At 38.8% G+C, this 18,498-nt stretch overlaps 2 protein-coding genes across 5 annotated transcripts in view; both read left to right on the forward strand.

Moving 5' to 3' along the window:
• Positions 1-8,915, forward strand: part of LOC129236320 (probable multidrug resistance-associated protein lethal(2)03659) — a 29,562-nt gene extending 20,647 nt beyond the window's left edge. For all 4 annotated transcript variants that reach the window (XM_054870639.1, XM_054870641.1, XM_054870640.1 and 1 more), the window contains exons 4-11: positions 5-164; positions 238-610; positions 670-1,406; positions 2,729-3,574; positions 3,646-4,160; positions 4,245-5,023; positions 5,083-5,499; positions 8,497-8,915. In XM_054870639.1, coding sequence (XP_054726614.1) covers positions 5-164; positions 238-610; positions 670-1,406; positions 2,729-3,574; positions 3,646-4,160; positions 4,245-5,023; positions 5,083-5,499; positions 8,497-8,535 — 3,866 coding nt within the window. In that variant the 3' untranslated portion in view covers positions 8,536-8,915. The remainder of the gene's footprint in view (positions 1-4; positions 165-237; positions 611-669; positions 1,407-2,728; positions 3,575-3,645; positions 4,161-4,244; positions 5,024-5,082; positions 5,500-8,496) is intronic.
• Positions 8,916-17,507: 8,592 nt separating this feature from the next.
• LOC129236321 (rRNA methyltransferase 2, mitochondrial) lies at positions 17,508-18,491 on the forward strand. The gene is made up of 2 exons (XM_054870642.1): positions 17,508-17,945; positions 18,008-18,491. The coding sequence occupies exons 1-2, from the start codon at positions 17,595-17,597 to the stop codon at positions 18,404-18,406; spliced, it is 750 nt and encodes a 249-aa protein (XP_054726617.1). The 5' UTR covers positions 17,508-17,594; the 3' UTR covers positions 18,407-18,491.
• Positions 18,492-18,498: the final 7 nt, after the last annotated feature.

Here is an 18,498-nt window from a genome sequence, read left to right on the forward strand (position 1 = left end):
CCAGAAACGCTCGGTAATAAATTGAATAAAGCTTGGGAGGCGGAGCTCGAGAGTAAGCGACGCAAAAATAAAGAACCCAGTTTGCTTTTAGTTGTGATGCGGGTATTTGGATTGCGTTTTGCAGCTTTAGGAGGACTTTTGTTCCTACTTGAAATCGGACTACGGTAAAACTGAGAAAAATAGTATTTAAAACCACAACAACAAAAAAATCATAAAATATATCAAATGTATTCACAGCTCGACACAACCGTTGTTCCTCGGTGGCTTGGTCAATTATTATGCGAATTCCTCCAATAAAGATGATAAGTACAAGGCATACCTCTATGCTATGGGTGTGATAGTCTTCAACGCTGTAAATGTATTGTTCAGGCATCCATATATGCTGGGCATCCAACACATTGGCATGAAAGTGCGCCTCGCCATGTGCAACTTAATTTATCGGAAGGCGTTGCGCCTGAACAAAACTGCCCTGGGCGACACCACAACTGGCCAGGTAGTGAACCTGATATCGAACGATGTTGGACGACTGGATACGTCCATCATGCACGTGAACGTCTTATGGGTGGGTCCGATAGAGATAACCGTTGTAGCTGTTCTCCTGTATAGAGAAGTGGGTGTAACAGTGCTTACATAAAAATATTTTTTAATAAATTTCGGTCTTATTTTTAGATAGGTGTGGCGTCACTGTTCGGTATCATGGCCATGTTACTCTTTGTGCCACTGCAGTTATATCTTGGCAGAATGACGTCGAAACTGCGTTTGCGTACGGCACTGCGCACTGACGAGCGCGTACGCATGATGAACGAAATCATCTCGGGCATACAGGTGATCAAGATGTACGCGTGGGAGAAACCCTTTGGCAAGATGGTGCAATATGCGCGTCGCAAAGAAATGAACGTCGTACGTAAAAAGAATTATATTTCCGGCACAATACAAATGTTCTCCATGTTTATGACGCGCGTGTCCGTCTTTGTCAGTCTGGTGACCTTTGTGCTTCTGGGAAATTTTCTCACTGCAGAAAAAGCTTTCGTAGTCACTGCTTTTTATAGCATTTTGCGCAACCCAATGGTTGTATCCTTTCCAAATGGTATCCAGCAAATCTCTGAGACACTCGTTTCCTTAAAACGTATAAAAAAATATTTGTTGTATGATGAAATTGGCGGTCGCCCGACGAATAAGGAAAATGGCTACAGTCAAATCAAGCAAGTAGATGACTTGAATGGGAATCTAAAGTCGACGCAATCAACGCAAGAGTTAACACCCAAAGAAGCCAGTATTGAGATACACAATTTGATGGCCAAATGGGATGCTACGGGGCCGGAATACACCCTGAACAATCTCGATTTGAAGGTGCAACCGCAAACGTTAGTCGCAGTTATTGGGCCAGTGGGTTCTGGGAAATCAAGGTAGATTCTAGGTTAGCTTTTCAGTTCTTGCGAAAAGGAATTAATTTATTTAAACTTCCTTAATTGTTAAATAGGCAATTTGCATACACACATACGAGGAGGGTGCAATAAGTACTCATGTTAGAAATGAAGACACCATTTTTTGAAATGTTTCCAACATACTCCCCTTTATGAAAAATACACTTCTCCCAACGATCCGGCCATTTTTTTAACCCGTACAAAAAATAGGATTTGTCAAACTCGCAAAAATACTCCTCTGTCTCGGTAATGACTTACTCGCTTGAACTAAATTTTTTTTCCGCGAGCCATTTCTTCATGTTAGGGCACAAGAAAAAGTCGCAGGGTAGCCAGATCGGGTGAATACGGAGGGTGAGGCAGCAATTCATACAGTTTGGTGGCGACAACTCCGGATGAATATGCTAAAGCGTTTTGGTGGTGAAAAAGCACCTTCTTTTTCGCCAAATGCGGCAGTGACTCCTTCAATTTTTTGTGAAAGCAGTCCAATAACTCACTGTACTATTTTCCAGAAATAGTTCTTCTTTTTTTCAAAAAACCGTCGCCATGAAATTTCCGGTCCGATGGGACCGTCTTGACCTTCTGTGGAGCAGATTAAACCATTGTTTTGATTGTTGCTTAGTTTCTGGTGTGTAATGATGAATCCAGGATTCATCAACAGTGACAACTCGACTCAAAAATTCCATATGATCTCGCTTAAATTGCGCCAAACACTGCTTCGAAGCTAAAAGCCGCATCCGCTTGTTGTCCACCGTGAGCAATTTTTTCAACGCCAACTTATCATGTAAAATATTGATTACCGTCCCGGTCGACACACCTATGGCCTCTGTTACTTTGCGCACTTTCGTTCGTAGATCAACGAAAATCATCTTGTGGACTTTTTGAATGATTTCCTCGGCAACCACATCTGCCGGGCGTCCTGGTCGCTCCTCATCAAAAACGAAAGTTCGCCCAAGTTCAAATTCGTAGAACCAATATCTAACTGTGATCAAAAGAAGACGAAGCGTCCCCATAGACAACATCCAACTTTGCTTTTATTTTCGCGCATTTTTTCTCATCCAAAGACGGAAAGCAAATTACCGAACGATACTGTTTTTTTTTCATCTTAGCGAAAATCACGAAACTCGTCTTACTCGAATAGCTGTCAAATCTAAACTAACCTATCAATCAGTCTGAAATCTGTTTTGCCGTCGTTTGATAGATGGCAGCACACGATGCTAACACCAACCTCCCTCAAACACGGGTACTTATTGAACCGCCCTCGTACAATTTTTCGTATTATTTTTTATAACTTTCGTCTCTCTCAGTTTAATTCAAGCCATTATTGGCGAACTACCCGTCGAATCAGGCTCCATTACTGTGAACGGTTCCTACTCGTATGCCTCTCAGGAGCCTTGGCTGTTCACCGGCACTGTCCGCCAAAACATACTTTTCGGTTTACCAATGGACAAGATCCGTTATCACACTGTGGTGAAAAAATGTGCTTTGGAGCGGGATTTCGAGCTGCTGCCCTTCGGTGACAAGACGATTGTGGGCGAACGTGGCGCCTCACTTTCGGGCGGACAAAAGGCGCGCATTAGCTTAGCACGCGCTGTGTACCGTAAAGCCGACATTTACTTGTTGGATGACCCGCTGAGTGCGGTAGACTCACACGTCGGCCGACATCTCTTTGACCAGTGCGTAAGTGGGTTTCTACGTAGAAACATTGTTATTTTGGTAACACATCAACTGCAGTTCCTGGAGAATGCCGATCTCATTGTTATCATGGATAAAGGTAGGATCAGCGCTGTGGGCACCTATGATTCAATGCGCAGTACTGGCCTCGACTTTGCCAATTTATTGACGGCACCCGATATGAGTAACGAGGATGACAACGAGAGCGCTGCTGAAATGAAGAGCGCATCAAGTCAGACGCACATACAACGTCAGAACAGTACTGCCACATTGGATGGATCAGTGGCAGACTCTTTGCTTGAGGAAGCTGACTCGTCACTGCAAGTGCAGGAGAGCCGTGAGGTGGGCAAAATCGGGTGGGGATTATATAAAAAGTATTTTGGTGCCAGCGGCGGCTATCTCCTTTTCTCAATAACTATGTTTCTTTGCATAGCAGCGCAGATGTTGGCATCCGCTGGTGACTTTTATGTATCGCTTTGGTAAGTTTGTAATTTGAATTTTTTTTTTTTATATTTGCTCAAACGTTATTTTCGTATTTATTTTTCTACAGGGTAAACAAAAATGAGCAACAATTAGTTAGTCAAGAGGCCGGGCGCGATGTTGCGAGCGCAGCTGTCAATGGAACAGATACATCCGATTTGCGCTTGAACAGTGACACTGACTATGTGGACATTTATATATTCTTTAGCATCATTTTGGCTACCATCATTTTTTCTTTCGCTCGCAGTTTGCTCTTCTTCACCATGGCCATGCGTTCCTCGACGGAATTGCACAATGGCATGTATCGAGGCATTACACGCGCGGCGATGTACTTCTTCCACACGAACCCCTCAGGTCGTATACTGAATCGCTTCGCAAAGGATTTGGGTCAAGTGGATGAGATATTGCCATGGGTCATGATGGATGCCATACAGAATTTTCTGAGCTTATTTGGTATTGTTATCGTCATATCGATTGCGAACCCAGTGAGTCTGGTTGCAACAGCAGTCTTGGCACTCGTTTTCTATTTGATGCGTGTATTTTATTTAAATACCTCACGTGATGTGAAACGTTTGGAAGCAGTTAGTAAGTTGTTTACAATGGATTGCATAGAAAAAAAGATACATATATATATATATATATATTCTTCAACCGTTTTATTTTTTCCAGCGCGCTCCCCAATCTACTCCCACTTGAGTGCTTCACTGAACGGCCTACCGACGATACGTGCATTTGGCGCTCAAAAAATGCTAATAAGTGAGTTTGATAATTACCAGGACTTGCACAGTTCGGGCTACTACATGTTTTTGGTAACAAGTCGCGCCTTTGGCTACTGGCTGGACTGCCTCTGCGCGCTCTACATAGCTGTTATTACACTGAGCTTCTTTATTTTATCGCCCGACAATGGTGGCACCGTTGGCTTGGCCGTCACTCAGGCTATGGGCTTAACAGGCATGGTGCAATGGGGTATGCGCCAATCTGCTGAGCTCGAGAACTGCATGACCAGTGTCGAGCGTATGGTGGAATATAAAGAAATTGAGCCTGAAGGAGAACTGGAAAGTAAATCTGACAAAAAACCACCTAAGACATGGCCCGAACAGGGTAAAATCATTTTTGACCAACTCAGTTTGCGCTATTTCCCCGATCCTAAGTCTGACCGTGTGCTAAAATCACTAAGTGTTGAAATACAACCCACTGAAAAAGTTGGTATTGTGGGGCGCACCGGTGCCGGCAAGTCGTCACTCATCAATGCGCTTTTTCGGCTATCTTACAATGAAGGTTCGATTATCATAGACATGAGAAATATTGAGCAGTTGGGCTTGCACGACTTACGTAGCAAAATCTCTATTATTCCACAAGAGCCAGTGCTCTTCTCAGGCACAATGCGTTACAACTTGGATCCATTCGATGAATACGCCGATGCGAAATTGTGGGAAGTGCTTGAGGAAGTAAGCGGAAACGTCGTTGAGAGGAAGAAAACAGTTTAATATTTTTTTGTACTTTTTAGGTTGAACTGAAGGATGTTGTGGCTGACCTGCCGAGTGGTTTACAGAGCAGAATCTCGGAAGGTGGCACCAATTTCAGCGTTGGCCAACGGCAGCTGGTGTGTCTGGCACGCGCCATCCTGCGTGAAAACAAAATTCTGGTGCTAGACGAGGCGACGGCAAATGTAGATCCACAAACTGATGCATTCATACAACTGACAATAAGAAGTAAATTCAAGAATTGCACGGTTCTCACAATTGCACATCGCCTACACACAATTATGGACTCGGACAAAGTGTTGGTCATGGATGCGGGACGTGCGGTGGAATTCGGCGCACCATTTGAATTGTTAACTGAAAGTAAAACTAAAGTATTCTACGACATGGTTAAGCAAACTGGGAACAGCACTTTCGAAAATCTGCTGATGGTGGCACGAAAGGTAAAATATTTATAAATGAATTATGCTACAGGTTAGGTCAAACGGATGGACTTATTATTATGATAATATTATGAGGAGATTACCACTGCAACCTGAAAGATCTACAGTGCTCCCTTCTTGGACTCAGAGTATTTAACTGACCCCAACTTCTACAGTAAATTTTAATGCAGGACAACAATGTTCCCATCGTCACCAAGCCGTTTCTGTTCGGTATCATGTCTTGTTGGAACCAAATGTTGTGGCGATCACGGGCTCCAATTTTCGGCATCAAAAAGTCGTTTATCATGGGGCGAAAGCGTTCGCCACTCATTGTTACATTGACGCCAGCCTCGTCTTTGAAGAAATATGAGCCGATAATACCTCCAGCCCATAGGCCGCACCAAATGGCTTTTTTTCAATGGATGTAATGGCTGTTCTTGAGCAGCTTCGGGTTGCTCTTCCGCCCAAATATGGCAATTTTGTTTATTGACGTAGCCATTAAGCCAAAAATGAGCCTCATCGCTGAACGGTTATGTACACCATAAGTTGACCTGAGCGCGCCATGAACAGAGCGTCGAATTTCGTACTAGAATTGTACGATTTGTAAACGTAAATCTTTCCATGCTAAAATGTCAATGAATACTGAAAAATATTATGTATTTAGTTTGAAAGTAGTCACGCGTGATCTGTCAAAAAAACCCCTATTGGAAAAAGTACCTCCAATCTGATCTGTCTAAGAGTCACGGTGAGCCGGTCCCAATCTCCAGAAAAAATGTATTCAGCATACGGTAATAGCTTTTAGTCTTTCCCGAAGTCTAGTTATTGTTGTTGTAGGTTAGGTTAGGTTGAAGCGGTTGTCCTGTGGGACACACTCAGGCTCATAGCCCATTGTGATGCCGCGTGGGGAGCTTGTCCTCCTAAACCAGTGTGTGTTTTTCAAAAATTTTAAAATATCTCTGATTTCTATAGTACTGAGGCCTTCTAGCTCATCAAAAAAATTTTCTCCCAAGAATAGTAAACCTACGTCTGGATAAAGCAGGACAATGGCACATATGGTGCGAGGTCGTCTCTTCCTCTATCTCATCTAGACCGTTTCTACAGAAGTCATGTGTTTGCACACCCATCCTTTGGGCGTGTCTGCCTATTAGGCAGTGCCCCGTTATGACTGAAATCAGTGTGCTAAGACTGTGTTTATTTTGGCTTAGCAGAGATTCTGTGCGTTTAGCATTTAGAGTTGGCCAAAGTTGACGGGTGATTTTGCAGGTTGCTTCATTTCGCCATCTTTCGTTTGCTTTCTTTACAATTTCTTCAAGGATGTGTAGCTTACATGTTTGTAAGGGTATCCCTATGTCATTATCTATGTGCTCGTCAGACAGTTTAGTGCCGAGTCTTGCTAGTTCATCGGCTCTACAGTTACCCTCAATGTCGCGATGGCCAGGAACCCATGTTACCTTTAAGTGAAATGACTCAGCCATCTCGTTAAGAGATGTGCGGCATTTCATGGCTACCTTGGAGGTTGTCGACTGTTTTGTGAGGGATTTTATCGCCGCTTGGCTATCAGTGAAAATGTAGATATCATTTCCGGATATCGCATCACACTGTATCAGTGTCGCGGCTTTTATTGTTGCCATCAGTTCAGCCTGAAAGACACTACAGTAGTCGGGGAGCCGAAAACTGAAGGAGATCCCCAGATGTTCAGAATATACACCTCCGCCCACCCTGCCCTCGAGCTTTGAGCCATCTGTGTAAACATGGATGGACTCGCCCTGTCTCACATCGTCCCGTTCCCACTCTTCCCTTGAGGGTAGGAGGGTCGTAAACGATGTAATGGCAAGTATAGGCGGGAGTGCATAGTCCACCAGTTCGGGAAGCCCCAGAGTGCCAGTCAGGATTTTACCGTGGCCATAATCCGTGTTTGACCACTTGTTTAGAGTGTTCAGCCTTATTGCCGCACTGCGTGCGTTATATATTGCCTGCAGATCTACCGGAAGGAGGTTTAGTGTCGCATATAATGCTTTCGAAGGTGTGGTTGACATCGCGCCAGTTATGAGAACAGATGCTAGTCTCTGAACCTTGTCAAGTTTCTTGATGCTCACCCCCTTCTCAAGGGCATCCCACCATATTACTATACCGTAGTAGAGAATTGGCCTAACCACTGCTGTGTAGAGCCAATGTATCATTCTGGGTTCCAATCCCCATTTCTTCCCAATAAGCCTTTCGCAGGAGTACATTGCGGTCATTGCTTTTCGTGCTCTGTCTGCGACTGTGAGCCCCCAATTTAGCTTTCTATCCAGTACAAGTCCTAAATATTTCGCCTTTTCTGTTACTCTAAGTGGTTTCCCTCCTAGGAATATTTGTTGAAGAGTAGGTGTTTTGTGTTTCCTACTAAAAAGTATCAGATCCGTTTTTTCCGGATTTACCTCTAGTCCTCGACTTTTACACCAAAGTGATAGTCTGTTGAGAGATCTTTGTTGGAGGTCACATAATGTTGGAAGGTGTTTATTGTTGTTGTAACAGCATAAAATATCCCCGGAAGTTTAAGAAGTATTGCTTAACTGCTACCGAATATAAATCCGTGTCATTCCGATAACGCAGAACCGACTGTCCTGGAAGCGTCTGAAATATCATATTTGGCCTCGGAAAGAAAAATGTTATTATTATTGCTTGTTTAAGCGCCGATTATGAGGCGCATAGTTCAAAAGTCAATGATTTCCACTTTCCTCTATCGTTGGCTGTTTGCTTAGCTTGCGGCCAGATGAAATTGTTGCTGGATAATTCCTCGTGCAAGTTGCACTGCCACAATCCTTTGGATTGTCCTGATTAGATCAGACGGATGGGTAATCATTTTTGGTAAAGAGAATTCACCGGGCTTTGTTTTTCTTTTGAACAAGTCCATTTAATTCTGTTTTTGAAGGGTTAACTCTTAACACGTCACCCAGTACCTCTTCCTTTAATTAATTTCAGATGCATTACTTATTTGTTATTTATTATTATTTTTTTTATTTTTTTGTTTTATAGGCATATGAAGAGAAGTGGGAGGATGCAAAGAAAAAATGAGCAACGTTTAACTTCTTACAACCGACACTGCTGTGACTGTAAATTTTGCATTTGTAGATTTTATACAAAATATTACATACGTATGTATGTGTGTATAACTCCGTTTGTACATATGTAGATACAAATATATATATAGGTACTGCCCGGCTGTTCAGAAATGATGCGAACAAGCCAACAAAACCCTTTAAACATTAAGAAAAAGTGCAATGCAATAAAGCCACCATAACTTTGGAGGCTTTTCACTATGAACTCATGCAATTAACTTTGTGCAGTACTTACATAAATACATAGAATAAATTTTATAAATATATGGATATGTAATCTACCTATTTTGATTATGAAAATAATTTGTACTTAAATAAAACTTATACAAATACATAGTAGCGAATCTATATTAAAATTTAAATTGTTTTTATACGCATGTACATATATAGTACAGTGGTCACACAATTTATTCGTACACTCACAGTTTATAAACAGATACGCCTGATACTTAACTCAATTTACACAAAAAAAAAACAAAATTTGGATATATTCGTAAAAAAAAAACATATTTATTCAATATTTAAGGAACAAAAACTTCCAAAATCTTTTCTGAAATTAGAGAAATTAAGGCATAATTTTATGCAAAAATATTATTCGTACATAGCCATATAAAGAATATTTTATTTAAAAAATAATAGAAAAATCGAGTATTCAGGACTTTTTTGGACCGCCTTTAGCTTTATATGATACTTCTTCGGTGCATACTTTTCACCAATATCTTGGTTTCATTAGCTGCAATTTGCTCCCACTCAACACTTAAATCTGCCTTTAATGACGCCTTTGATGTTAGTGCCTTCTGAATCCTTTAGCATCCAGTCCAAGTCTATGCAAATTACTCTTCAATATGTTCTAATACAGATGTTTGTCCATTTATCAACAATAAAAACCATTTGCGCAACTATGCACCCCCAAACCACGTCGCACACTGGGGATTTTTGTACAGAGATGCGGAAAAAAGTATACATCCCAAAAAATATTTACATTTTTACTACTAACGAAGTTGTATATATTTGTGTATGAAAAGAACATGTCTAAAAACTATTTTTTAAAAAAATTAAAAAAAAAATTTTTTTTTAATTCATAAATTTTAATTTTTTTTTTTTTATTAATATAAGCCAGCAAATATTTACGTACAGGATACATGTAAGTTCATAATTCTGAATTACCCTCAAAATGTCAAAACAAAATTAAAAGTGTTTCGTTATCATTATGCACACACTAGAAAGCTTTTAGTTATTATCATTGCCAAAAAATAATCAGTGGCGCCTGGTGGCACCTGCAATTGATTAAAACTGAAAGAGACGTTATTAAGCAACACGTTGATACTAGTTTCTGACCGTAGGTAAATGTAGCTCAACTTGCAGATCCAAGAATATGAAGGAATATGATTTTTTTTTTTTTCGTAAAATTAATTATAAATAGATAATCAAATGCTTTACAGCCTTTGTTCTTCCGTCAAAAATATATAAAAATATCGTACCCTAAATGAAAAATAAAAAATTGGAAGTCGGCTCAAGCAAAAAGAAAAAAAACCACCTTGGGCTTTGAAGTTTTTTCTTAGTCAGTTCAATACTATAAAAAAATTATACTTTTGACATATCTATAAAAAAAAACTGTAAGTCGGAGTTTAGTAATTCTTTTTGATTTTATTGTTGGTTCTATTCTGGAATTTAGAAATACCATTAAACATTGCGTAGGTGGTATGTTGCAAATTTGACTTTTTTCCGCAAAATCCCCAGTGTGCGTCGCGTGAAATGCTTCAAAAAGTGAAGAAGCGACTTCAGCGAAATCCCCCACGAAGTACCAATCAAATGGCAAAATAACTGAAAATATCTGACCGTAGCATCCGCCGCACGCTGAAAAATGATCTCAAAGTCAAGCCATACAGGATCCAAAAGGCGCATAGCCTCACACCAAAGCAGCAACAAGTCAGACTTGAGAGAGCGAAGGAGTTACTTCGCTTGGCCGAAAGCGATCAATTTCTGAAAATTTTGTTTTCTGGCGAGTAAATTTTTCAAATTGAACAATTCGTAAACTCCCAAAACGATAGGAATGATTCGACCGCCCCTTCATACGAGAATTTGAGTCATCGATTGGCCACCAAGAGGCAGCACCCGCCACAAGTAATGCTTTGGGTCGCTGTAACTGCATATGGGCGCTCTCCAATCGTTTTCATTGAGCCTGGCGTCAAGATATATGCGAAATATTATCGCGAAAGTATTCTGGAGGTTGCTATGAAGCCGTGGACAGACAAACATTTCAGTGGCAGACCATGGACGTTTTAACAGGACTCGGCACCGTCTCACAAAACCTCGAGTTAACCAAGAATAGCTAAAAAACAACGTTCGGATTTCATAGCGTCCACACAATGACTCTCAAATTCAGCAGATGCGAGTCCAATGGATTATTCTCTTTGGACCATTTTTGGAGAACTAAGAGATTCACCAATCTCGAGGCACTGATGAAAGCCATTGTCCGCGAGTAGGCCAAAATACCTGCATTCGGGCAGCTTGCGACTCGTTTCTGGACCGTCTTAAGATCATAGTCAAGGCAAAAGGTGGTCATATCGAGCAAAAGTAAATTGATTCTTAATTTTGTATTATTCTCACACATTTTTTACTCTGAATTGAATAAAAGTTATTTTCCAAATTAAATTTATGGTATTTTTAATTGGTTACACTTCGAGTGCCGGACCCTGTATATGAAGGTTTCAGCTTGTTTGGGAAGTGCTGCACCCCCTTTTCCAATATCTACCACTTTTCATTATAAGACAGGTATTAGCAAGGCGAATTTATTATTGACGTGATAACGTCTTATAATTCGATTTAACAGGCTGCACGCACGAAAAAATGTGTCGTTACCTTGCTGATTAGTGTTACCTTGCTCTTTAGTGTTACCTTGCTCATATGTAGTTACCTTGCTCATTAGTGTTACCTTGCTCTTTAGTGTTACCTTGCTCTTTAGTGTTACCTTGCTCATTAGTGTTACCTTGCTCATTTGTCGTTACCTTGCTCATTGCATTGCATGAACTGCAAGCGAAAGCGCGGAACGAACGACAAAGCAAACAAAGCAAACGAACGGCAACGTTCGACATCTTGCTCTCTCCTACTTAAGTGAGCGTATATATGTATGTATATGCGCATATGTACATATATAAATTCACGTATTTGTATTTGCATATGCCTTCTTATTGATTATTATTAATTTGATTCACTTGAAGAATTTAAAATAAAACCAAGTTTGTTAATAATACCTGTTGTTTTAATGTTATAATTATTAATTTTTTTATTATATATGAAGGAAAAAATGTATGGTAATATTTACCATATACCTTATAAGATATGTTGTCTATACTAATATTATAAAGAGGAAAACTTTGTTTGTTTGTAATGAATAGGCTCCAAACTACTGGACCGATTTTAAAAATTCTTTCACCATTCGAAAGCTACATCATCCACGAGTAACATGGATTATATTTTATTTTGGAAATAGGCTCGAGATATAGGTCAAAACGTGGACCCGGGTAACCTTTGGTTGTGTATGTACAATATGGGTATCAAATGAAAGCTGTTGATAAGTGCTTTAATACGGGGTAATTTGTTGTGTTATGTTATGTTATGTTATGTTATGTTATGTTATGTTATGTTATGTTATGTTATGTTATGTTATGTTATGTTATGTTATGTTATGTTATGTTATGTTATGTTATGTTATGTTATGTTATGTTATGTTATGTTATGTTATGTTATGTTATGTTATGTTATGTTATGTTATGTTATGTTATGTTGTGTTGTGTTATGTTGTGTTATGTTATGTTATGTTATGTTACGTTATGTTAAAGTATATTATGTTATGTAAATGTTAACTCATTCTCTATATCCATACAAAATATCTATCAAACAAATAAAATTAAAATTTTCTTTTGAAAAATGCAACCATTCAATCAGTATTTTCTTATGACGTTATCACGTTAAACTATCGTCAGTAAACCGACTTTACAGACAACCTCTTTTTTTATGTTTAATAAATCCACCTTGGGTATTAGCAATTTGTGTAACTGTATCAAATTTCACCATCTTAGTTTTTTTGTTTCGGAGAAAGGCGATTGGGAAATTTCAAACCTACTACTTTTCACAAATTCCACCATGTCTACGATTTACAAAGCTAGGATGATAGATTTACAAGGTTTGCTTGATAGGTATGGTGAAAAAAAAATTGTGAGGGCAACTTTGGCTGGCACGTCATTTGGGAGAGGCGAATGAAATGAATACAAAATACATAACAAAAAGTGTGAAGTGTGGTTAGTTGAATACCAAACAAAAACCAAACTGGGTAGCAAATTGTGATAAATTGTGTGTTTTAAATTAAATTTAGGAATAAATAAAAAAACAGCATAATTCGCGCTCCATTTTGCTGCTATATTTGAGTTACTTGCATGAGCTAAATATACTAAATGTGAGTATGTTACTACTGGCCCTGAGATTGTCTGTATCAAGAATGGCCGAGCCAAGATTACCTTAAAGTAAAGATTGGTTGTCTGCGGTTTTTAAGCTATCACAATTTAAAACCGCGCACTTCATTTAGATAAAAAAATCAATTCTAATTCAACAAAAACTCATTTTAAATAACGCATAATAAAATTACGCATATTCGCGCATTTGTATTCATCGTATTCGTAAACAAACCGTTGCAGTGGCATAAGCATTGGTTGTGTTGATTTTTTTTTTCATTATCACTAACGCAATCTGAATTTTTCCGTAAACAAACCGCTGCCTTTGATCCGGTTACGTCAGCCAATCAGCTGATTCTTTCAAATTTGCTTAGGGCCGGTTAACGGTCTGTTATTGGCCACACCTTCTGAGTTTTTTTCACCATGGGTTCCGTCAGCCAATCAGCTGAAAGCAAATTCCCCATCAAAAAAATGTAAGCGCTTCGAAGCAGCAAAAGATGTGAATGGTAAGTGTGGTTAAAATGATCGCGTTTAATTTTACTTACGTTAATTGTAATCAACTTCTAATTTTAGATACAAAATGTGTTTTTCTAAACTTTTTTTACATCAGCGATCATGGTGAAAAGATTTTTAGAGGTAGGTATGCTACCTAGATGACCGTTATTCAGCTCTAAGCGAATTTGACAGATATATCGACGTCATTGGATTTGTGTATCACTAAGCTAAAGCTAAATTTTGTGAAACACAAAACGCATGACGTAGAATCCAAAGTTCCCTGAAAACTTTTTTTCACCATACCTAACGAGCAAACCTGGTAACTATCATCCTTGATCAGCGGTACTTTTGCTTCCTCCGAAATTCATGTATTTTGTTTTTGCAATTTGGTGGTTTAGATATCAACGTTTCAATGATAATTTAAACAAAAAAAAACAAGATAACAACAAAGGTGCGGGGCACTTTAACATTCAAATCACCAAATCCTAAGAAAAAGGAACGAAAATCAGCCGTTATACCAGATTGAATCGTCTTGAATAAAAATAAAACAAATATAAAAGGATTAACTTTGAGATTTGCTTTTAAAATTAGAGATTATTTCAAAGAAAACAATATTTTTGATTTAAAATGTATTTTATTACTATTTTTTCCATAGAAATTGCTAGCATCCTTACAATTTGTTTTGCTCTATAGTTAAAATTAAAGGCAAAGGCATAATCGACATTTAAAAACCAGATTTATAAATAAAGGGTGGTTAAGTTTCAAGGGCCGATGTTGAATGTGAACCACACCTAAACATCAAGTTTTTTTCTGCATTTCATTTGACATTTTTCAATTTTAGATTAACTCAATTTGAACCATGGAAAGATACACAATCGAGCAATGCGTTAAAGTTGTTCAGGCTTATTATGAAATCGGGCATTCAAATCAAAATGCAAATCGCGCACTTCGTGATTTCAATGATGAGGCACATTTTCACCTCAGTGGATTCGTCAATAAGCAGAATTGCCGCATTTAGGCGAATGATAATCCAAGAGTGATTGCCGAAAAACCAATGCACCCACAAAGAGTGACTGTTTGGTGCGGTTTATGGGCCGGCGGCATCATTTGGCCGTATTTTTTCCAAAATGAGGCCGGTCATTCAGTTACTGTGAATAGGGTTCGCTATCGTGAGATGATAATTAACTTTTTATTGACCGAATTGGAAGATATGGATGTGGACGATATGTGGTTTCAACAGGACGGTGCCACTTGCCACACAGCTAACGAAACAATGGCTCTCTTGCGCGGAAAATTTGATGGCCGAATAATCTCACATCGCGGCGATGTCAATTGGCCACCAAGATCATGTGATTTGACACCGTTGGACTTCTTTCTTGAGGGTTCTTTGAAAGAAAAGGTATACGTTGATAAGACAGCAACAATTCAAGAGCTAAAGAATGATATAATTCGGCACATTAACGGGATAGAACCTCAATTATGCCTCAGCGTAATCGAAAATTTGAGCCATCGGATGAAGGTTTGCCACCGAGGCTGCGGCGGCCATTTGGCCGATATTTTATTCCATACGTAATTGAACCATATCAGTAGTATCATGATAAAGAGAAATTACAATAATTTTCTAAAAAAAGAGGTTGTCTGTAAAGTCGGTTTACTGACGATAGTTTAACGTGACAACGTCATAAGAAAATATTGATGGAATGGTTGCAATTTTCAAAACAAAATTTTAATTTTATTTGTTTGATAGATATTTTGTGTGGATATAGAGGAGCAGGTATATGGAATTGCAATGGAATAGGTCAAGTTACATTTACACAAACGTGAAAAATGACGAAACATTTATCAAATTCATGAAAGATATCTTCAATTTCGATTGTGCATCAGACGTTAATAAGTCAACAACACTAAGAGGCATCATCATCGATTTGACTTTCTCAAGACACATTACACTTGAAACACTCCCTTTCATTTCCTATTTTTCCTATCATCGTTTATTCTCAACAGAGAAATGGTTCATTACCATGCACACAGGAAGAAGGCATATGCAAATACAAGTATGTGAATTTATATACCTACATATGCGCATATACATACATATATATGCTCACTCAAGTAGGACAGAGCCAGATGTCGAACGTTGCCGAACGCTGGGGCCGATTGTGGTCTTTGTCGTTCGTTCCGCGCTCTCGCTTGCAGTTCAAGCACATTAGCTTACATTTGCTTGCGTACGGAATAGATTCGTATATTTGATATGTCCATATGATTTGTATGCATCTTTACATATAGATTTATTCTTTTTGAAAATTGCGCGAAATTGTATATGTATATGCATGTTTATATACATATGTATATTAGTATACAACATATCTTATAAGGTATGTGGTAAATATTACCATACATTTTTTCCTTCATATATAATAAAAAAATTAATAATAATAACATTAAAACAACAGGTATTATTAACAAACTTGGTTTTATTTTAAATTCTTCAAGTAAATCAAATTAATAATAATCAATAAGAAGCCCAGCAAGAAGAGTGGCGGTCACGTTCCCTTCACGTAACCGCCACGCGTGGCCGTTAAACTGTTACTAACCACGCCCCTTTACAATCACGTTGTTAAAAGCGTTGGGAAAATCGTGCCAAAAAATTTGTGTACGTGTGATTTTCTATCCTTTTCATACATATGGATTCGTTTGCCAGTGCCAGTTTCATATAAACGTAGCGACGAACAAAATAACTTTTAGGCGAGCGCCGACAGCACAGCGCGATAGCCCAGCGGCTAGCAATGTGGGCTTCCGATCCAAAATCCTTGGTTCGAATCACAAAAAAAAATTTTTTTTTATACATTTATTTTATTTTGTTTTATGATATGTTTATGAGGAGCTTTTTTTCATGGCAGAAATGCACTCGGTGTTTTGCCATTGCCTGCTGATGGGCGACCGCTATTAAAAAATGTTTTTATTAATTTTGCTTTCACCGAGATTCGAACTGACGTTTTCTCTGTGAATTCTGAATAGTAGTCACGCACCAACCAACTCGGCTACGGCGTTTGTTTACTTTGACTGATTCAAAAATGAGGAAAAATATATGAATGAAATTTGCTTACTGCTTACACATTTGCCAAAGGTTGACAATTTGATTCTCGGCCTACTTTGATATCAAAAAGAGAGATATCTTTTTGACTTATGGCTTTGACAGCCACTTGCCGTTTTTTTTTGTTTTTTTTTCTATTGATGCAAAAATGAGAAAAAATATATGAATGAAGTTTGCTTACTGCTTACACCTTTTCCAAAGGGGACGGAGCATAAAAAAAAAAAGTCGATTTCCAAACAAATACGAGTGCATATGTGTTAGTAACATACAAAAAAGTGTAATTGTGTTAGAGTTTCGGTCACGCAGGTTTTGCTGGGAGGCATATGCAAATACAAATACGTGAATTTATATATGTACATATGCCCAAATACATACATATATACGCTCACTTAAGTAGGAGAGAGCAAGATGTCGAACGTTGCCGTTCGTTTGCTTTGTTCGTTCCGCGCTTTCGCTGGCAGTTCATTCAAGGTAACGGCAATGAGCAAGGTAACGACACATTTTTTCGTGCGTGCAGCCGGCTAAATCGAATTCTAAGACGTTATCACGTCAAAAAACTAAAAAAAAATTGCTGATAGATATATTAAGTAAAATACGTACCTTTTTAATTATCATAACCAGTTAGAAAATTGCTATAAGATCAGAGCGATTAAAAATTATTTTCGTATTGTTGCACTGTGTAATTAGCTTTCCCATTAGTAGCTATTTTTTAATTCTTGGGTTTACTTGACTTCTTTCCTCCAAAAATCTTAGACATCCATGTTGTAAAATGATTTAGGGTCAAACATAAATGTTACTTTGTAATCTCAATTTTGCACTCCTAGAGAAGCAATGGTTTTTGACAATTGTCACAAACTGTTATCAACAGTACGTGAACAGAAATTTTAAGGCTGAAGAAGTAAACAAAATCAGCTGTTGCATCTTTTTGGTTAACACTTTGAGGAACGTCTTTCATGCTCAATACATAATAATACTATGTTATTTAAACGGTGTTTCTTTACGAAAACATGTCTAGCTAAGCAAATACCACGTAATCTTAAGGGTAAAAGTAAAAGTTCGCAAGAATGGCTGACTCGGCAACTAGCCGATCCTTACGTTGAGAAAGCAAGAATGATGAATCTTCGTTGCCGAAGTGCATTCAAATTGTTGGAAATTGATGACAGATTTAAAATACTTAAACCGGGCGACACCGTGCTGGATTGTGGAGCGGCACCAGGCAGTTGGACGCAAGTAGCAGTGGACCGGACAAACGCCAATGGCGTCAAAGAAGGCCAAAAGAAAGGTGCAGTTTTTAGCCTAGATTTGCTGCACTTCCACGCAGTGCCGGTAAGTGTTGACAGTAATTAACAATAACACGTACTTATAAATTAGTATATGTATGATTGCAGGGTGCTACTATATTTGGCGGCATGGATTTTACAAGCACTACAGCACAACAACGCCTGCGAGATGCTCTAGAAGGGCGGCATGTGAATTGTGTACTTTCAGATATGGCACCAAACGCGACGGGAGTACGAATGTTAGATCAAGAGAATATAATGAGTTTATGTTATGCGGTGCTGCGCTTTGCTTTGGCCATGTCTGCGTTAGGTGGCCATTTGGTGGTGAAACTGTGGGCAAATGGTGATGTACCAAAACTTGAAAAGGATATGGAACGATTTTACGAGCATGTCAAACGTGTTAAGCCCGTGTCCAGTCGTTCGGACTCTGCTGAATTCTTCTTAGTGGCACGCCGATTTAGGGGACTGGAGAATGCGCTAGAGACGGCAGTTGACGAAAAAAGATGATGCTCTAGAGGTGGATTAAGTATGATAAAAATATGAGGAAATTAAATGGTCTTCACAACAAAAAAATATTTCTATTAGAAATATTTCTATTA

The sequence above is a fragment of the Anastrepha obliqua genome, chromosome 1 (assembly GCF_027943255.1).
Source record: "Anastrepha obliqua isolate idAnaObli1 chromosome 1, idAnaObli1_1.0, whole genome shotgun sequence".
In the NCBI taxonomy this organism is placed as follows: Eukaryota; Metazoa; Arthropoda; class Insecta; order Diptera; family Tephritidae; genus Anastrepha; species Anastrepha obliqua.